Here is a 22,216-nt window from a genome sequence, read left to right as displayed (position 1 = left end):
GTAGTATTAAGGAGTGCAGCAGCAAGAGTTGAGAAAATAGTAACTAATCATCGCAATCTAATGTTGCCCGCAAAAGGAGCAACCAAAGTAAGAAAAGGTAGACAAAAAATTGAAATTTGGTCATTCAAGGGTCATCAGCGCAAGCAAAAGTAATTCCGCATGCTTTGAATATCTTGTAGGTGGACTTTGCTTAACAAATCTCGACACTAAACACAAATGCTTGACCAAATCATTGATCCCTGGAACATCAAGACTACTATTTAAGCTCAAAAGTGTAACATTTTCAAACCTACTTATGAGGACACGACCAAAGATTTTGACATACACCTTAAGATAAAGGGGGAAAGAGGACCACAAGCTGAGAACGAAACCTTTACCTGAAAGTGAAACTATATTATTGTATATTGTCAAAAATGAATGAATACAGTTCCGTTTCAATGACCAAGCCACACTTCCAGTCAAGTTGATACGAAGAACAGTGTGCTCTCTCTGTGATTAATATGACATAATTCAAACCGATCCTAGATATATTTCAATAGTTTCATAGCTATACTGTAACGTTGAATAAGTAAACCCTCAGTACCAAAGCAAGAGCAAGTTGCAACAGGAAGATAGCAGCCACAATGAGGAACCACCTTTCGCCAGCCGATGCTATGTGGTGTTTCAGATTAAGAGCAACAAATGTGGCAGACATGAAGCCAGCTACACCAGCAACCACCCATCTCACTATCTCCCAGGGAACAAGAGACAGACACTGTAAACAGAGTAGCCATAGATCTTAGTATGGATCCTAATGCCAAACTTTAAATGAGTGTGAAATGATTAATCAAGTAACAGGATTCCAAAAGTTCAACAAAGCATCCGGCAATTACATAAAACTTACCAATGCTGGAATGAAGACAAAAAGGGAATAGCCATAAAGGCACAGCAGCTGAACGAGGCCAGATGGGGCAGAGAAGTACTTGAGGACTAGAAACAAGCAAAGAGGAACTATAGTGGAATAACCATAGAATAATCCCGCGGACCAAGTGACAAGGTTGATGTCATAGTTCCACTCCTTGTTCTGTAGCTTGTGTGCTATATAGGTGATAAATGTACCAATGGAAGCCGCAACGAAAACCAAGGTACTGCATATCCAGAACGGGCCATACCTAAAATAAAAAAATTGTATAGTTATGGTAGAGAAATTCGAAAATATGGAAACAATTGAAAAATGCACTGATGATATCTTAAAGGACACAATGCAGTGCAGATAATGGCTGCATAAGCATCTAGCAAAAGTTTAGGCTGGTTTAGATGCAAAGTTTGCAAACATCGTTTCTCTTCCTACATTGCACCCTTTAGCAAAACTTTCCTACAGCCAAGTTTTGAACAAGCTTCTTCTTACTCACGGAACAGGTAAAAGTGGGGCTAAAGCCATACAGAGAGGCAGTAGTGGCAACAATGTGAACCAGTAAATGCCTCTTAGTCACTTTATGTCTCCAAGGGAGGAAAAAAATCAAGGTCTAAATATCTGATCAATGAGAATATTGTAGGAAGGAATAGTCAGAAAAGGATACTCGTTGAGGGGAATCGCCACCTAAAATATAAAAAATAAAAATTAGAACAATAATATTCAAGAAGAGAAGTGTCAACAGGGGGGGAGAAGCATTCTTGTTCTCTTAGAAACGAGAAATACCAAGGGCAGAGAACTGATGGAAGTGAATGGGATAAAAAAATATAAATGCCATTTTATAATGGTCAAACCCTACCTTATCAAAAAAATGGCAAAAACCCAAAAATCTATATTTCCAGGAAACAACTACTAGTGATAAGTTCTCATGAGCTATAATTCAGAATAATATACGAGAATAAATGCTAATTCAATAAACAATAGAAAATGAAAGAACACGGAGCATACAAGTCTGGCTTATCGGCAGTCTTCTCCGAAAAGGACCCCGTGAAAGGAAGGAGTGAATCTTTTATCCTCTCAAGAACATCAGAGGTATCAACATCAAAATAGGGCTTATAAGCAGCAATAGTGAAAGCGCGAAACCAACCACTCTGCTGGGGCTCATCAGAACCAGATACTGGTTTAGAGAATGAATCTACAACAACAAATTATAATTATTAAACAAAAAGAGAATAAAAGTAAATTCAACTTAAACTAAGAAAAATATATTTGCTAACATAACGAAAAGGACAGAATAGCATGACTTGCAGCTTCCTTCAGTTAAAGCTTTGAGAGATTATCTTTTTGAAGATAATAAATAACTCAATAATCAATATGAAGGAACACCAGATGATAAAACCTGTAAGGAATTAGGTATACCTAGAGTAAATGTGACCACATTACTGCAACCCCTCGAAACCGATTCTGGAATTTCCTTATTTTCCTATTTTTATTCTGGAAAAACGATTTCTTCCTCACCTCATTTTGACTTATAGTTCACACCAAATTGTATTCGTATTTACTTGTATAAGCAGACAAGTTCTTTCCAATGATTCTAATGTATCATATAGTAACTAGACTACTAGCAAACGAGTTCTTTCCCATTCTGATGAATGATCTCCCCACTATTTGTAGTGTCTTGCCCACTATCAAGATCTTCCATAACAAGACTTCTTTAAAAACTTCATTAGCTAATAAATCAATTTCCCTTCTTTACAACTTTTAATCTCCACAAAGCAACATCAGGACTGAATTGCCACTGTTCCAGAAAAACTTCCAAAAAATTGATTTTGACTGGCGCTACTAAAAACAGATTGAAGCAGGAACTAGCGCTACGCATAACTTGTTTTGTTCAAGAAACTTGCATTCCTAATTTAACCTGGCAGTTTCTTGGGAAATTTACAGATCTTCCCCACTTTGTCACTTCTAACCAGTAGCATGCCAACATCTCTCCAACTCTTCTATTCTAATTACATCCCATTTTGAAGGATAATTGTTTTGTACCCACTTAAGCGTAGGTTGGTCAAGCCAAAGTTGTTCAACAAAGATTGATCCATTTTAGGTGGAACATCTCCAGACCAAACCTCCAAGAACAATTAAAGCACCACTTTCCACCATGGATATCTATAGGCATATGAACTTGCACCAAGTAAAAGATGCCAGTCGAGAATATTTTTTCGCCAGTAAATTCGAAACATTGTTGACAAATATATTAACGTCCATTATCCTTTGGTGATTAAAACATTTCAGCTGTCAAGTTAACAATTCAAATCATATCAAGGTCAAAGATGTTGTCAATGTCAGTGTTATTACGATTCTGATTCTATTGATGACATCTTAAATACATAAGGTTAGGTAAAGCATGTATTACCGCTGGTGCAAGAACCGTATCGTGGACAACCTCAATGTTAATCCAAGCATGACATGATGAAGCAACCAATGATATAATACAAACACCGAATGGTAAATCCGCCCCTGGGTAACACCCTTGGGTGCGGAATTGAATATACTTAAGAACAGGAAATGTTTGCAAACTCAATTTTAGCATCAGAACGTGCCTAGATGGCTAGACCCTTACCAGATACAAGTGTCATATCACCAACTTCAAAGATCTAGAATCAAACCTACAAGCTGCACTAGCTCTAATACGTTTATGTCTAAATTCTAAAGAATCCTGCTTCTTTTTCCTTTTACCCCTTTATTCTTTCTTTTGCAGAAAACTCAGCTGAATTTAGCTGAAAACTACATACTACTTATAGTTTTTTTTACTTTCATAAATAAAAATAGTAGTATATCAGTAAATTAGGGGCAGATACCATCAGCATCACGTGGAGGTCCAGAAGCACCAGAGATTTTCCCCTGGGAACTGGAAGGTGGAAATGTCTGCAAATTCGACTCTGCAATCACAAATTAAGTCCAAAATTTCAAAACTGATTCAATATGATCCAAAAAAATAAACTATGATTTTGTTGAAAATGTGAAGACATTACCAGTGAATTTGACGGCAACTTGACCAGGTGGATCTGCAGCTGCCTGCAATATTCAAGTAAAAACACAATTAGATCTGAACAACGGCTAGAAGAATAATTCAATGAAACCGAAAAAAAATTAGAAAAATTGAGAAAAAACTTACAGGAACGGATCCTGAAACATTCTGACTATCAATTGCGGTGTAATTGCTGGACATCATCTTCGTTTCCTTTCTGTAGAACGAAGGAAGGAGATTTTTATGTGTGTATATATGCAAATTTGTTCTTTCAGCTCAGTCTCAGACACAGATCTGTGATCCTCCCCCAAACTCTTTCTATTTGTTTCCTTTTTATTTTTTTTATTTTGGGGGTTTTGTTTGGTTGGTTTTTTCAGGTAAGGGGTGGTGGATCTTGGAATTTTGGGTTGGGGTTACGGGTCCCAACTTTCCTAAGGTTTTTATGTAGTGAAATTTGTGCCCATTTGGAAATTGATTTATTATTATTATTATTATTATTATTATTATTTCACTTGTGACTTTTTTTAGATCATGATTTAAAAATTATGTCTGAGTAAACTTAAAAAAAATTACCATATGAAAAGGTTAGATATTTAATTTTTTGTAAATACTAGACAATAATCTATTTTTTTTTCTTTAAAGTTAAACTACAAACAAATATTAAACTTGAGGCTAACGTTATTCAATTCTAAAATTATTTAAAAGAGTAATTTCTCATGAATTATATTTGCTCTATTTTTATGAATAAAACCAAATCTGTTCATAGTGTAAATTAGTCACGACGAATGTTCTCATTCGGTTTTCGTTCCTCATTTTCTTGTAGAAATTTTGGAAGAAAGAAAAAAGGAAATGATAAGGAAAATTTGTTTCAAAGAGAAAAGGATAAATTATAATATGCATCACAAAAATGTATACCTAGTTGTGGTTTTTATCGATGGATTGTGATACATATTATAATTGCCCTATACTGGTGATACAAAAACTGTTCTTTGACTTGCCAGCGGCATTTAAATTTAGTTGTACAAATTGAGTGAGACGATGAAGCCGAAGCGTTGTGTTTAAACATAGTCCCTCTGTAATATAGAACAAAGAAAAACACATATTAAATAGTAATAGAGATCTCCCAGACGCGCTGACTTTAAATAAATACAATAATATAGTTTGAATATACGTAATAAAATTGTATCTTTCTCCTGGTTCCACAATACTTGGACAAGTAAATGCTAACGAGAATCCAAAGTCAAGAAGATATCACAATAAGCTTTGAAAGTAGGTGCAATCATGTTGCCACCAGAAGTAAAACCCCAATATTTCTTCTAAAGACTTGTTCCAGAGTAACTAAAAAGAGATTCTTTAACCAGATTATTCTAACGTTATCAAAAGAAGAAAAAAAAAATCTTAGTCAAATTATTCTCTTCTAAGAAGACCAAAAACTATCATATTGTTCTCTTAAATTCATCATTCTGCTAGAGCACCTTGCAGACTGTAATTGGAACTAACTACTTAGACTGCAACCTTGCAATGAACTCCCTTTTGTTCTTCTGATTTCTCATATAAGCTTTTTTTTCACACAGACTCAGCTTAAATGATCACAATTTAAGCACTTTTTAGCTTTCTCTGCCTGAGCAGCAGAAATCTCCTAAGTGAAAGTATGAGGACCCAAGTTGTGGCAGAGATCTTTTCCTTGATCATTAGAAGCAATGCAGAGCTTAACACTGTTTTGAGGATTTGAGCATGTAATCCCTTGAAGAAACCCAAGAATCCTTCTTTTTTCCAGATAGAGCATATGACACCACTGATTGTCTTACTTGATTTAGGTTCAGCCTTCTTATCCTCGTCATTGTCTGCTGCTTGAATCATCACCTTACACCTGATTTTAGGTTAATGTTAAAAGGCTTATATTGGATCTGAAATAATGTCAATCCATGATACAAGTTAAAAGAAATCCAACCTGATCGCTGGATAGGTTAGAACAGTGGCTATGCTCTTTGACAGTGCACCTAATACAAAAGCAGAGAATGCAGAAAGTACAACAGGCGATGATGTGCCTTTCTCTGTTGTCTTCTCTTTATCTTTCAGCAATCGTTGTTTAAGTTGATCAAAAACTGTATACTACATCACATAAACATTTATTTTAGCATATACTCTATCGTCAATCAGTAGAAATTTGTGGCTTCACATATAATAACATTACTTGAATTCACAAGGCTCCATCTAATCAAATCAAATATGTATACTAGTGCAACTAGACACTTCTTCAATTTTACAAGAAAATATTTAAGTACCTGAATGGCAGGGTTGGATGTCAATAGTAAAGAAATCCCAAGGCCATCAAATGCTTCACTCCAACTACCTTCTGTAAGTGTTTTCCAAAGGCTTTTTGATTTCCCAAATGCACTTGTCTGCATCCTTGAGGAAGCAGTATCCAGTGGCTAAAGAACATCAAATAACTTAACATCAGAATCCAATTGAGCTTTTGGCGTAAATATTCGTGGAATTTTATGTCAAACAATTGGAGTAAGAACCATGGACATTTGACAATGAGTTTTTGGCTCATGCGCCTACATTTTCAATTCTTAACACAGAAAACCCTTATATCATACATAAGTCATGACCTTATCACACTCCATGATTAGACATTTGAGAAATTTAGTGTTTAGAGCAACAATCTTAAATTGAGAGAGTTGCACTACACCTTTTGCAAAGGGCAGCTAAGAACAACCTGGAAAGTCGCTCCATTAATTTTTTACTGGTCTATGTTGCAGGATTGAGATTAGGAGCACTGCTTCTAAGGCGCAACCAAAATTTTGGAATTTTTCCTTGGGGGAAATTTGAGGACACGTATTATTGAAAGATGCATAAAACTAGTTTCAATGTCTCAACAATTTCTTTTCTTAGTTCCCTCCCCAGTTGGAAACAACTAGATAGGCACTACCGCATTTACCATAGCCAAAAGAACAAAATGCTTGCTTGTCCCTCAAGAAGCATTTGCTGTTGATCATAAAATACGTCTTCAAAACACACTCTTAGGCTGTATTTTTCTCACAACATGCAAGTGCTATAAAAAAAAGTAAGCTCTTCTCTTTCCAATAAGTCACTTAACAAGATACTAATCAAATGCAAGCATACAAACTTCTTACCTGAGTTGTTATGGCTGTACAAGCGCCAGCTGCAGCTGCAATTAGCAAATTGGCTGTTGTTCCAATGGATTTGGAACCACTTTTCTCCAAATAGAGTCTCTTAAAGTAGCTATATCCATAGAAATACACAAACTGCGCAATGAAAGATTGCAAGTTCTTGGTTCCCAGACCTTGGTACAGTGATAGTATCTTACCTTTTGATATTGCCTCCACCAGAACATCAGAGAGATTACTGCAGAAAGGCAAAAATGAATCAGTGACAAAATTAGCAATGTCGGGAAAAGCATAATACTCTATGTTCTAACAGACACAGTGGAAGAGGTACCAAAAACATGTGTATTCAAATATAATTATTAGCACATTATCTGAAAGGATGTGCAATGTACGAATTCTAGATGTGTTATTTCACTTCAATGAGATCAACAATTGGAAAAAGAGACACAGTAAAAGAAACTAAAGGAATCTCAGTCCCAGACTTCATTATAAATTCCAAATTTCGAAGGAGCGGTCAGTCATATTCAAAATCAATATTCAAATCAGTTGTTGATAACTGAGTAGTAAGTAATGAGATTTAAACTTGGCATTTAGGCGGGACTCATTACAGTAAACTAGGCTATAAGCTCAATCAGCCATCTTGGTAAACAAAAAACAGATGATTTCTAACCGAAAAAATTTACTATCATTTAAGAAGTAATAATGATGAGACACCCTGAAGAATAGTGTTATCACATGAAGGGTTTGCACAAAAAATCTCCAAGTCCATGAATCATGCACTCCATTTGCATGAGAATACAAAGGAAATTTCATTCCTCATACTAAAAGTTGTAAAATAGAGGAGATGACGTCTTCAATCAAGAAATCGTGTGCTTTCAAAATATTCCCTTCTAAAATGGAACTGCCTAAACTAAAGGTCTGCAATCAATTAAAGCCTCTCTAATGACCCTGAACCAGAGGAGGTAGAGATACTTTTAGACCTTCTAATATAAGCAAAAGATGTAATAGAAAGCTCATGCACCCCATCGGTTTGGTCTACTCAGAATCAGGGAATTTTCTTAATCGACTAAGCAAGATTTCTTCGGATTGGACATCTGCAAATTTGATGACCAAGCATTGTTGCCACACTGCTTTTTGCACAATAATGACAAAACCTTCTTGCCTGGAAACTCTAAAGGCTGGACATCTATACGAAGGCAATACCTCAATTCCCCACCATGCCAATAACGTTTCAGTAGAGAATACAAAGTCAAGAAAATAGTGAATTTTTTTGCGGATCCTGGGATCAACCAAAGATGCAACATAGGTAATTATGACTTATGAGGTTAACATAGATAATTCCAACAACACAGCTAATCTCACACATTATGGACGTTTACTCTTAATCAGCAAGAAAAGATGAAGACTAACTCCTACTGATGCAACTCTTAAGAATCTCTGCAGACGAAAATTCATATCTGTATTTGAAAAACTCTCTTAGCTAACAAGGTCTACTGAATCTCTGCAATGGACTTTTCCTTTGACTTATGCCCAAAGTTGTTGGGAGTTCTGTTATAACTCAGTTCTCACAGAAGTCGATTCCTACAGAAATTCCCAGACTATTCCACCCTCCTTCAATGCTGTAAATTTTCTTACAAACTTTAAAGAACAAACCATTGTTATACATTAACCCTGATAACTTGGGAAATTTTGGGGCATCCCTTTCTTTCCCTGTAGATCTCAAACACTGGAAACTCTTACCTAAGCAATTGAAATTTAAAGGCTAGAACTTTAATAGGTCTACCGACAAAATCACTTCGAAAAGTTTCACTACAAAATAAGTATTATGTAGAAAGAAAGCCTTTTTAGCCAAAAAGGCCAAGGGAATAATGTGATGATTTGCAGGAGAAACATTTTTAAAAGGTGAATATCTAAATTAAGCCATGGAAGCTTTTCCAAAGACAAAATTCACTTTTATTCTTGAAAAAACCACATGAATTTCAGTTGATCAATCTGAAGCACAAGTCCCTTTTTCAAGATCCAAATTTTAATTATCAATCAAGGATTCTTGGTTGATCCAGTCCCAACCCTTTATAGAAAATTCATGTTTTTTTTCTCCACAAAACAATCGTACAAAAAGAAACAATCAATTGCCCATTTCTACAAAACAACCAAAAATCTGATCAAACATCAAAAACAAGAAATCCCATGATCAGAGAAAAGTAGGTAATCGAGATGAAAAAAAAACAAGAAACCTGTATTTACGGAGACCATGAGCTTGAACCTCTGCTTGGTACTTAGCTTTGCAGGTGTCAAGAGGATACAAGATAGTAGTGCTAACTAGAGCTCCAATGGCTCCAGAAGTCGCTTCTGATATAGATTCCAGATCAGCTGACATTTCCTCTCTCTCTTTTTCTCTCTCTTTCTAAAACTATACAAATTATAATCAAGAATTGTATTTACCACATCTCTACCTTTATACAAATTTGAAAATAATTGATCTTTTAACAAACGTCTGTGAGGAAAAAAAAAGTAGGCGGCTTTGAACGCGGCTATAACTCCTATGCTATGAAAATATAGTAATAAGTACTTAAAAGGGTGGTGTGGGGTCCTATGATGGGTCTTCTTGGGACGTGTGATACGTGATTATATACCTAAGGATTTTAACTTATATCCATTTTGGATCTTTTGATCCTAATTACTCTGGTCTGTCTTTATATTTTTAAGCATTAATTATTGTGATTTATATTTTTTTTTATTTTTTATTAGACAAGATATGTAATTTAATTTTGATATCCTCTTTCTTGAAAAAATAAAAGATTTGAAGAAAGACAAAAAAAGTTGTTATAGTGAAGATTGAAGAAATTAAACATGATAGCCAAAATGATTTGCATTTTCCACGTGCCATATCCTAAGGTGGACTGATTTGGATGGTGATGGGCTCCTTCTTTGCTTTACACGACTCCTTTGACCTTCCTACGTATCCTCTCCGTGCCTGTTTAAAAAACTTCTTTTTAGTATTTATTAAGCACGTCTTTTTATTTGCTCGATTTTATGAAAAATAAACATTAATGTTCTTATATAATATTTGATTATCAACGTTCATAATTCTTATTTTGTTTTGTTAATGGTAATATGTTTTTACTTTCCTTTTTTTATAAACATTAATGTGTTGCTTTATAATTTGAGGATCTTTGTTATTATTCTACTAAAGAGAGATTTCAAACTCATTGATGATAGTACTATAAAATAGGGAAGCGTTTTAAGGAAATTCTTACAAAATCAATCCAATTTTGATTAAATGTTTGATAGCTCAATGGTAGTATATTTTCTAATTATGGTGTAGGAAAGATATTTTTTTGCAGTAAAAATATATTTCTTATCATGTTATAGAAAGAATACTTTTTTACATACTAAAAAAATTATGTTTTCTTATCATCTTGTAGAAAGTGTCAAAATTATACTTTCTTATCATGTTATTAAAAAGATACTTTCTTTACATTATGTAGAAGTGTATTTCTTAATCATGATGTTAGAAGGGGAAAAGGTTGGTAAGTAATGGACAAAATAAACATTTCATTTAATATTAATTCTTGTAAGAATTTAGTCATTCTTAGACTGAAAATTACAATAATATAACCTGATCACATGAGAATTGATAATTTTGGAGAGCACTAATGATTTTATTTTTTATTTTTTGCCTTTTATAAGAAAGTTTTTATTTTTTCCATATTAGAAATTTAAAGAAGCCATTTTTTCCTATTCAATTTATAAGTAGTCAAAAGATTTTTTCTCTTTTGTACACTAACATGGTATTAGAATCCTAGAATTTCATACTTTACAAAATTGTACATCCCATAGAAAAATAATTAAGAGAACTATTTCCAAACTATCATTTTTTCGAAAATTCGTTGTCTCCCTAGTCTTTTTTATATGATAAAAAATAAAATGAAATACTTCATTACATTTTTTTATTTTTTTAAAAAAGTATAGGATCACATTACGTTTGTAATCTTAATTGATATTAGTTGATAATATATATGCGGATTTCTAATTATTAATTGTTTAAACAATAAATAAAATTGTATATATATCAAAACTACAACTTGCAATGTTTTGTGTAAACGTGGATGATTTATTATATTTTGCTATTGTTTACCGTCTTTTCAATTTTTAAGTAGATGGTCTGTCTTTTTTTAAATTGAAAATTGACGCTTTATGAGTGATCAATTAATTAAGATGACAAATATTTATCCTAAAATAATTCAAGTGGGAAATTAGCAAACATGACGATAAAATTATTCTTTTACTATAGTTAGTTAGAAGGCCATAAAAAAAATAATGTCTAACATTTATCTATCTTGACCAAATTATACAAAATAAAAAATTTCATAATAATTCGAGGATATAGGTGAAAAGAAATTGTTTTTGTAAAGCTTTAAACCAAATATGAGATTAGGTAGAAAATAATGAACCAAACATTTGATAAAAAATAATTCATGTATTACTAATTCATACAATACTAATCATTGTGTTATAAATCCTTACATGATTAATTTTTGTACCAAACTACCCCTTTAGGTATAACATGGACAAGACATCTATATGACTTTCCTTCCTCATTGGAGGGAAAATTGACTTTAGTTATATTTATTTTCACACATTATGTTTTTTGCACGCCGCCTCCTTTGATTTTCTCTAGTTATCGAGAGTAATGTTATCAATCGTTCCACCGTTGGCCATCAACAAATGCATTTGTTGTTCATAAGAGGTGATATTAAAATTAAAGTCATAATATTGATTATACCCACAAATATTATGTCATGTGTGTGGCACACGTTTATAACAATTATGAGTGGCGTATGCTGTAACGTATTTTGCCTAAACGAATCATATAATCATAATTAAACATGAAGATTGCTTGACAAATTTTGTTCAAAAAATAAAATATTGTGTTTGGCCATAGTATTTGAGAAGCATATTTCACTTTTTTTAAAAAATATGATTTATACCCATAAGTTTTAAAAATTATCAAAACTAACCATAAGTTTGTAGAGAAAATTGAACAAAAGGTGTCTTTTAAGTCTTTATTTAAATTTTGGTGACTATTTTGACCAAAAACAAGTCAAAGACATTTAATTATTAGATTAAGTTAATTAGGACTGAATTAACATTTTTAAAACTTCTAATCTTTTTAAAAATACAAAACAGTCCAAATTTAAAATACAAAACAATCCAAAATTATCTCCTACTTCTTGGGATTCACTTTCTTTCTCCACTTTCTTCAACTTCTCTTCTTCATCGTTCTTCCTCTCTTCCGACTCAAACATCTCTTCCTTAAATCTGCTCCGTCATTGCTCCCAATCAACTTCCGGCAACTTCTTCGATTCTAAGCATCAATTTTCTCTCTTCTCAGGTAAGAACTTTTATTTTTGAAAAAATTAGGGCTTTTTAATATTAAAGAAAAAGATGAACTTGAGTTGTCTTTCCTTTATGTATACTCTAGCAATGTTAGAATTTGATGCTTGAAAAAGAAAGAGATCCGAAAAAAACCTTAATTTGTTGTTGTTGTTGATCTAGAAAAATCCAAAAAGAAGCGAAATGTGAATTTTTTTTGTTGTTGTTCTCCATCATTGTTGTGTAATAGTAATAGTTATTGTGAATTTTGAGTTTTTTTGGAGACATATTTATTATTTGTATTTCTCAAACAATTGTTGATATATTGAGTTGTTGATGTTTGTGTTGTTGTATTGAATCAATTGGTGTTGTTGGTATTCTTGATTTTGTTGGAAAGAATGAAGAAAAGAATACATAATCAAAACATCATAAATAATTTATTGTCTCCAAGAACAATGCTAAAGTCAATTTTCAAGAGTTTACATGGTTTTTACTTTCGACAATTCCGGCAAAGAGAAGGGTTTTATTCTTCTTTACTTATAAACTCTTACATATATGGAATAAGGTCCATGTGACTATAATATTTTTGGACCAAAGCAACAAGGAATTATTGGCTAATATACAATTGTTTTCTACACTTGGCTAAGTTGAAATGCTTAAATTTTTTTAACCAAACTGAACTATTGGCTAATATACGATTCGTTGTTCTAATTTACAAGTAGTTATGTTGCAATTGGAGGAAGATTAGAAGAGTTTGTCATGGGGCCATGAGTTTTTCAATAGCGTAAACTAGAGATTCTGCCCAAAAGAAGAACTTTATGTATTCGTTAGTAGTTTCAAATGTGAGAAAGAAGTTTGATCTCTTTTTCTTTTTAGTTATAAAGAAAAAAAAGACTTGAGTTGTCTTCTCTTTATGTATTCGTTAGCAGTTTCAAATGTGAGAAAGAAGTTTGATCTCGTGAAGAGTCCTATTTGCATCAATTATATTTTCAAATGCATTCCCAACTTTTTGATGGCTATCTCTTTGCATCAATTCTTTGTTTTGTTGGTGTTCTTATATTTATCTTTTGAAATTAACTACATTAGGGCCTCCCCTGTTGCAATAGATGGCCTATTTGTTATAACAGATAGGTTATTTGTTGCAACAAGTGAATTATCTGTAGAACATTATATTATGTTGAATTTATTAAATTTATTGCTATCTTTTTTTAATGATGCACAATTGATTGTAAGTTTTTTCATTTTTTCTATTTGTAGATAAAATGGCTTCCAAAAGAAAAACAAGTGAATTAGTCTCTGATAAATCAAGTAAAGTAGCTAAAGTACAAACACCATTAGAAGAACTTTTTATACAGAAACATAATGAAAATATGAAAATTGTAGAGGAGGAAGATAAAAATAAAAATGAAGAAGAAAAGGAAATAAATGATGAAGATGGAGATGATGAAGAAACTAAAAATGATAAAGAAGATGAGGAGGAAGGTGAAAAAGAAAGTGAGGAATGAGATGAAGAGGATGGAGATGAAAATGAAAATGATGAAGGAGATGATATTGAAAGTAAGGAAGGAGATGAAGATGTTGTCAAAACTTTTGATATTGACAAGTTTCAGGTAGAGATGCCTATAGATGACCCTACAAATTTGACATGTGATTTTGTTGTAAAATCAGCCATGGGCGCCAAATTTGATGCTTTTAGAACGATATTGATGAATGAAAAATTGGAGGATTTCTTTAAATCTAGTTGTTTTGGATACTTTCTTGATCTACCGGAGGCTAACAATGCACGTTTTCAAATGAGCATGGTGTATGATCTTCTCAAGCGCAGGATCAAGTATAAGGGAGATGATTCTTATACTTTGGAGGATAAGAACAAGAAAATGGATGAGATTTGGATAAACTACTGTGGCATGCCAGTTTGCTTTGGCATGAAAGAATTTGCCATAGTGACTGGACTGAGATGTCATCCTCCTTCTGAACCTCTTCCTAAAGTTGCACGCTTAAGAAAGCCAAGAGAAAAAAAAATATCTAAATCAGTCAAGGTTGGCAAGAAAGGTAAAAAGTCAGTCAAGACAGTCAACACCAAAACCAACAAAGGCAAAGAAAAACTAAATAATGAAAATGAGTTGTTGGCTATTATTGGACCTAGTTATAAAGCCAAAGATCTGATAGAAAATCTTCAGAGCAAAAAGGTTTTGAAGAAGCACAAAGAGCGGCTGTGCTTAGTTTGGTTTGTGCATGCCATTTTATGGGCTAAAGACATCAACAATGTCATAGATCTTAGTTTGTTTGTGCTTGCTCAAGATTTGGATGCATTCAACAATTACCCATGGGGTAATGATAGTTATTTCTTGACTGTCGAGTATTTGGTGTCAAAGTTATGACCGAAGACTAACAATTTATATGGATTTCCTTGGGCTTTCATGGTAAACTTCACCTTTAATTTTAGTATTTTATTTATTTGTGTTATTGAATAATTATTTTAAATTTTTATTTTCATCACCTTTATATTTTTAGGCTTGGACATTTGAAGCAATACCTTACCTCAGGAAGCAATTCAATGATTACTCAAAAGAAATTTCTCAACCAAGGATTCTTAGGTGGTTGTCTGCCAAGAACAACCCAAAAATAAATTTTGTTGATCTCTTCGATCCTCCTCATGATATAGTAAGTCTCCTATAGAATAATATTTATTTAAATTAACTGATTATCTATTTTGCTTTCGTTTAGTTTTCTTCCAATATATGACTCATCTATAATCATCTATTGCAATAGATGGGTCATCTGTTGGAAGAAAACATAAGAGTTTGCTACTGTTTTGCTTTTGCCCAACAAATGACTGATCTGTTGTAATAGATGTGTAAATTGTTGGATGAAAACTTTATCATTTGTTGTTGTTTTATTTAGGTTCAATAGATGGCCTATTTGTTGTAACAATTAGGTCATATATTGGACGAAATCTCAATCTTTTTTTGCTATTTTTCTTTCGTTCAACAGTTTACTGATCTGTTGCAATAGATGGGTCATCTATTGGACGAAATCTCAATAGTTTGCTGCTGTTTTGCTTACTTCCAACAGATGATCTTTCTGTTGCAACATATGAGTCATCTGTTGTAAGAAAATTTGATCATTTGCTACTGTTTTGCTTTCTTTCAATATATGGCCCATCTGTTCCAACATATGAGTTATCTGTTAGAAATAAAATATATAAGTAAATATTACAATAAATATTTTATCTATTATAATTTATAGATTAGTTTTAATATAAATTATTTTTGTTTATAGATTGTACATCCATGGCTTGTTCCCACAGAGCAAGAGTTGCTAATGCCATTCTTTTTAACTCTAGGAATTATTGACACAAAATCAGACCCTACAGTGGATCTGATAAAAAAAGAATTGGCTGGAGCAACAACGATCAGAAGGGAAGCACCTATTGTTTCTGGTAATGCTGATGATGTTGCATTAGATGTTGATGTTGATGTTAATATTGGTGCTAAAAGTGGTGGTGAGCATGTTGATGATGTTGGTGGTATATATGGTGGATTCACCCCTTTCAGTGGACATACCACATCTTTTGCTCCTTCTTCTAGCTCATGTTCTGCATGTAAATGTGAAGAATGCAAGAACAAAGAGGCTCAGTTAATATCTACTGGTGAAGATGTGAAGAAGTCTCTTGATGCTCTTACTAGTGCTGTTAAGGAATTGATATCTAAGAGAGGTGTTATTCCATCAAGAAAAATTTCGAAGCCATTCACACCATTGAAGATTAAGAGGAGAAGAAAATTAATTTCCAAGATATTATCAAATATGAAAAAAAGACAACAAATTGCAACTAATCCCCTTCCTTGCAATGTTGAGTCATCTTCAGGAGCCATAGAAGAGCAACAGAAATTGTAGAGGGTATGAGTTGCTGAAGTCATATTTTGTAAGGTGAAGAACCTGGTATTTTGTAATTGCTGATGACAATATTTTATATTTAATAGATGCCCAGTTATTTTATCGTGAATTATATTTTGTAAGCTGTAAAATTTTATATGAATTGTAATTCATGAACACTTTACATATTTGGTTAATCATATTTTGTAATAGCCGATAACAATATTTTATATTATATAGATGCTCAGTTATTTTTATCATGAATTCTATTTTATTCTTAGATTTGTAAAAAGTTAAATTATACTATTGAAACATATGTTGCAACAGGTTAAATATGTTGCAACTCATCTATTGCAACTAATGTATCATCCATTGCAACAGATGAACATATATGCTTGATTATTTTCAACGGATGGATCATCTATTGCAACAGATAATACATATTAGACATTTATTGTAACAGATTTTTATATTTGTTGCAACAAATGATCATATTTATTTGATTATTTTCAACAAATGGGTTATCTATTGCAACAGATAAGTTATCTATGTAATTGAACTTATAATTGAACTTCATTTATCACTAATTATGGGTTAAAGAAGCATTTCATATCAAAATAATCAATTGATCACTTTATTTAAGACGAATACAGTTAGTTGATCATGTAATTACTCTATAATGCATTGAAAATGTAATTCAACTTATTAATTGAAAAGTAATTATAATTAAATAAGTTTATTTATCACCAATTATAGGTTAATGAAGCATTTCATATCAAAATAATTAATTGATCACTTTATTTAAGACGAATACAGTTAACTGATCATGTAATTACTCTATAATGCATCGAAAATGTAATTGAACTTATTAATTGAAAGATAATTATAATTAAATAAGTTTATTTATCACCAATTATGGTTAATGAAGCATTTCATATCAAAATAATCAATTGATCACTTTATTTAAGACAAATATAATTAGTTGATCATGTAATTACTCTATAATGCATCAAAAATGTAATTGAACTTATTAATTGAATGGTAATTATAATTAAATAACTTTATTTATTACTAATTATGGGCTAATGAAGCATTTCATATCAAAATAATATAGAGTCGATTGAAAATTATCAAACATATATGCTCATTTGTTGCAACTGATGCTTATATATTGCAATAGATGAATCATCTATTGCAACAGATGAGCATATATGCTTGATTATTTCCATTGGATGGGTCATCTATTGCAACAGATAATACATATTAGATATTTGTTGTAACAGATTCCTATAATTGTTGCAACAGATGATCATATTTATTTGATTATTTTCAACAGATGGATTATCTATTGCAATAAATAATGCATCTAATACAAAATATGCAAAGTTTGTTGCAACGAATGAGCATAACTAATATATTGTATATAATAAGTATGAACATACAAAATTAACCAAAATGAATTACAATTATCAGATTCATAACTAAGTACAAAATAGCTATTTCACTATTACAATAATTATGGAGCATTTCGAACTGGGCATGTTGTTCTCTTGTGTCCAATATTTTTACATATTGAACACTTATTTTTTCTTGTTGGAAATGATTCCCCGACTCCACGCCTCCTCTTCGTTCGCCTTCTTCCCGGTTTGCTTGGGTCAACATATGGAGGAGGTATTTCTCTCTCCAATATCTCCAAAGGAACAATCCAAGAATCTTCAAGAGGCACAGGATTAATTTCCTCACAATATGTAATTATGTATTTTTTCCACCGAATAATATGAAGACGAGTACTTATAGATCTGATTTCCAAAATGTGCACCATATTGGGATCGAAGCGCTGCCATAGCATGTGGACAAGGTATTTTGTCCAAGTCAAAAACTCTACATGTGCACATTCTTCTTTGAAGATCGACCGTGGCAACATCACCATGACCGTTGATACTAAACTTGTAATTGGCTATTTGATGGGCTAATAACTTATTTTCCAAATTGATATTCTTTGATATTTGTTTTTCCATTGAAGGAACAAGTATGTTTGGTGACTTGACCAACTCCATACGCCTTTCATGAAATAATTTTGCAAATCTCATATTTATTTCGTCAAATAAAGCGATAATAGGAAATTCTCTTTCAACTTCAAACATTGCATTCACGGATTCAGCAATGTTTGAGGTCATAATATTATACCTATAAAAAAATAACTTAATAAGATATATAATTATATTAAACTTAAACAAGACACTCAATATATAATATTGTACCTATTTCCCGGGCAAAATGTCCTGCTCCATCTATGAAATCCAACTGATTCGAGATGTTCGGCTGCCTTGGGTACCATATCCCTAATCTGATTGAAATAGTCATAGAACTCAACTTTATTGTACCCTTTCGCTGCATTATAAAAATGAGATACAACCTTTGCATTGTGAAAATTATTTCGAATATTTTCTCCAAGGTGCCTCATGCAACAACCATAATGAGCTGATGATACACAATTGAAACCATCTTTCGAATACTTGAATGCCTATCAGAAATTATGCACAGCTCATCGGTATCATCTACATAACTTCTCATTTGTTCAAAAAATTATTGATACGAGGCATCACATTCTTTATCCACTACACAAAAAGCCACCGGAAAAATGTGATTCTCTGCATCTTGCGCCATCGCCGATAGTAAAACTCCTTCATACATGCTCTTCAAGAATGTCCCGTCAACGGCTATGACTTTTCTCAATTGTTGAAAACCTTGAATCCAAGCTGCATAAGCTACAAAAAAGTACTTGAACTTTCCATTTTCATCAACCTGCAATGCCGTCTTACTTCCTGGATTTGCGGACTCAAGCATATAGCGGTATGCATCAAGCACTCCATAGCCATGCTCATGTGCTCCCCTAACCAAAGACTTTGCAATCTCCCTACCCTTATATATCTTCCAATAACTCACCTTACAACCCAATTTTGTACGGAGTTGATTGGTCATATCTCTTGTAGATGGACCCTTACCATTAGGAAAACTATTTTTGAAGTATTTACCAAGGACTTTTGCTGTGGCATGTGGATTATGACTCGTAATATGCTCTGAACCACACGTGTGATACTTTTTATAAATTTTAATATAAAATCTGTCAGAACTTTTGAATTTCACAGCCCTCAACCACCACTTGCACTCTGGATGTGTGCATTTAAAACAATACACACTACGCGAATTAGTCACCTTTGCAAGTCTGAAATCTTTTTTCAAGCAAGCAATATGCAATCAAGTGATTAGTTCGTCTTTGTTTTTGAATGTCATTCCTATGTAAAAACCTGTCTCATCATCTTGAAGATTGTTCAACTGTTTTAACTGAGAACTGCCCCTTATATCAACAATAGGTATAGGTGTTTGGTCCTCCTCCACATCATGTCCAATCTCATCATCTGGAATATTCATTTTCATCTCATTCAATTCATCATTTAACAGATTTTGTTGGTCTTATCCTACATTTTCAGTCTCTATCGATTTTTCAACAACGTACACCCTTAAAACGGGCCTAGTTGCATCACTCAGATAAGCATCCAAACGAAGTTGATTGCTTATCTTAGAAGGCAGGACCCTCTGATTTTCAAAAGACTTGTGCATGTAACTGATGACAAGATTATTTGGTTGACAATTTAGTCCACAATAGCTAATGATTGAGTTCACAAAATCATCATACAAAATATCCCTTTAGATGGTCATCAATACTGACTCTGACATGTCACCATCCTTCCAACGCCAAATAAATCGATTGTTTTTCTCAATCCATTCACCATAACAATCAACATCTATTGTTATTGATTCGTCCATTAATATTACCTAAAGGAATTTATTAAAAATATTTAATAATGATTGTATAGTAAAGTTGAGTGGCTATATATAGTTAAAAATCATATGCACAATCGTTGTCCTAACAAGTCAATCATCTATTGCAACAAGTAGGTCATCCGTTACAGCAGATGATTCACTTGTTGCAACTGATGATTCACGTATTGGATACATGTCCAGAACCAGAAGTTTATCCAACATGTAATTCAATTGTTGTAACAGATGAGTCATTTGTTGCAACAGGTAATTGATTTGTTGGAACAGGTAATTGATATGTTGCAATATATGACTTACCTGTTTGGACAAATTTCTGATTTTGTCCTAGTTTGGCCTGGTACTGTAACATGTATTCAACGGTAAGTCATATGTTGCAACAGATGAGTCGTCTGGTGCAGCAAATGACTCATATGTTGCAATAATTGACTCATCTATTGTGACAAGCTTTTAGTTCTTTCCCAGCTTGGTCTGATATTGTAATATGTATCCAACAGGTAAGCCCTCTGTTGCAACAGATGAGTCATCTGGTGTAGCAGATGACGCATCAGTTGCAATAAATGACTTATCTGTTGGGAGAAGCTTCTGGTTCAGTTCCAGCTTGACATGCTATTTTAATATGTATCCAACAGGTAATCTATCTGTTGCAACAGATGATTTACCTATTGGGTACGCGACTGTAAAATTATGAAGAAACACTCAAACTATCAAAATGAAAAATTAGAGTAAAAATCATTAGTTTACTTACCAAAATCACCTATGATGTAATGTCCAATGATATATGAATGAAAATTGGTATGAAAGCAGCAGTACAATGTGATTATCAACTGAAGAAGAAAAAAATGATCAACAATCAGAAGAAGAAAAAAATGATGAACAACCAGAAAAAGATGGCGATAAACAAGAAAAAGAAGAAGAAGGATGATGGAGAAGAAGAATGAAGAAGAAGAGCAGCAACAATGGAAGAATAAGCAAGAGAGAAAAAGGAAAAATTGAGATGTTGGTACACTTTTTTCCCTCCATTTTTTATTATTTAGGATTTTATATAAGATGGACTAAAGTTTAAATAAAAAAACTTAGGGATAAAAAATGCAACCCCTTAATTCTTAATTTAAAAATTGTCACCCCTACTCAATAATTAAAACTTGAGTCACCAATCCTTAATTTTGAAACTTTTCTATAACCCTTAATTCATTGTCCCAAGTTTGTATTACAAGTCAAATGAATCTTCGTTGCAACAAATAACAAGTAATGTCCATGACACTGGAGCAATGTGGTAGTTTGTAGTGAGTGAAACAAGCATCATTCCATACATCGTGAAGTAGACAAAGCACGTGACTTTGTTACCCTGAGCCGATTGTTCATCATTTTCATCAATAACCATATCATCACTTTCATATTCACCGAATATTTCATCACTATTTTGGTGTTCACGTAAAAAATTATGTAATACAACGCAAACAATTATTATAGAGGGTGTTTTTATAAAAGATAAAAGTTTGGTGTAAAATTTCAATTTTTAAAAGATACTCAAATAATGAGATTTGGCCAAATACTAGAAAAAACTAGTATTTGGGAATTTGAGATATTTGCCAAAAATATTTGCCAAATAATGACAAATTGTATGGATAAACACTATTTGCCAAATTTCCCCCCAAATATTACTTGAAAAATCAATAGCCAAACGGGTCCTTTTGTATCTGAAATTTTCATTCTCAAATGACTAAAATATCTCTCTCTCTCTCTCTCTCTCTCTATATATATATATATATAAAGGAGAAACATAGAGAAGGTGATGTGGCACCTCTCTATGGCCTCCATTCATATTTATCTATTTTCTCCTTTTTTTTGACCATTTTTTCATTCATTATTTATTTATTTTATTTTTAATATCTTGAAAAGTTTTCACATTCAATTACTCAACTTTTCACCTATCATTATAATACATATTTACCTACCACTATAATATATATTTAATATCTTTAATAAAATAAGAAATAGCTACTAATAACTCACAAATCTTCAACTTATACTCTTAATAATATACATAACTCCTTTTTTTAATCTTAATCT

At 32.6% G+C, this 22,216-nt stretch overlaps 2 protein-coding genes across 2 annotated transcripts; both read right to left on the bottom strand.

Annotated features, from left to right (window-relative positions):
• Nucleotides 1-378: 378 nt before the first annotated feature.
• On the bottom strand, nt 379-4,260 carry LOC125847668 (uncharacterized). The gene is made up of 6 exons (XM_049527324.1): nt 4,065-4,260; nt 3,922-3,964; nt 3,748-3,828; nt 1,901-2,087; nt 884-1,151; nt 379-754 (listed from the first exon to the last, which is right to left on the bottom strand). The coding sequence occupies exons 1-6, from the start codon at nt 4,119-4,121 to the stop codon at nt 548-550; spliced, it is 843 nt and encodes a 280-aa protein (XP_049383281.1). The 5' UTR covers nt 4,122-4,260; the 3' UTR covers nt 379-547.
• Nucleotides 4,261-5,183: 923 nt separating this feature from the next.
• Nucleotides 5,184-9,579, bottom strand: LOC125848799 (peroxisomal adenine nucleotide carrier 1-like). The gene is made up of 5 exons (XM_049528741.1): nt 9,286-9,579; nt 7,058-7,289; nt 6,203-6,349; nt 5,869-6,029; nt 5,184-5,787 (listed from the first exon to the last, which is right to left on the bottom strand). The coding sequence occupies exons 1-5, from the start codon at nt 9,426-9,428 to the stop codon at nt 5,514-5,516; spliced, it is 957 nt and encodes a 318-aa protein (XP_049384698.1). The 5' UTR covers nt 9,429-9,579; the 3' UTR covers nt 5,184-5,513.
• Nucleotides 9,580-22,216: the final 12,637 nt, after the last annotated feature.

Source organism: Solanum stenotomum, chromosome 1, assembly GCF_019186545.1.
Source record: "Solanum stenotomum isolate F172 chromosome 1, ASM1918654v1, whole genome shotgun sequence".
NCBI lineage: Eukaryota > Viridiplantae > Streptophyta > Magnoliopsida > Solanales > Solanaceae > Solanum > Solanum stenotomum.
Note: the sequence above shows the minus strand (reverse complement) of the source record. Positions and strands in the feature narration are given on the sequence as shown.

Excerpts from the sequence above, each read along its gene's own strand:
- LOC125847668 (XM_049527324.1), bottom strand. The coding sequence starts at position 4,121 with ATGATGTCCAGCAATTACACCGCAATTGATAGTCAGAATGTTTCAGGA. Across the intron at positions 3,829-3,921 it reads AGTTGCCGTCAAATTCACTG|AGTCGAATTTGCAGACATTT; the intron begins GTAATGTCTTCA and ends TTGTGATTGCAG. Across the intron at positions 1,152-1,900 it reads ACTGCCGATAAGCCAGACTT|GTATGGCCCGTTCTGGATAT; the intron begins GTATGCTCCGTG and ends TTTTTATTTTAG.
- LOC125848799 (XM_049528741.1), bottom strand. The coding sequence starts at position 9,428 with ATGTCAGCTGATCTGGAATCTATATCAGAAGCGACTTCTGGAGCCATT. Across the intron at positions 6,350-7,057 it reads GTACAGCCATAACAACTCAG|CCACTGGATACTGCTTCCTC; the intron begins GTAAGAAGTTTG and ends GATGTTCTTTAG. Across the intron at positions 5,788-5,868 it reads CTAACCTATCCAGCGATCAG|GTGTAAGGTGATGATTCAAG; the intron begins GTTGGATTTCTT and ends ACCTAAAATCAG.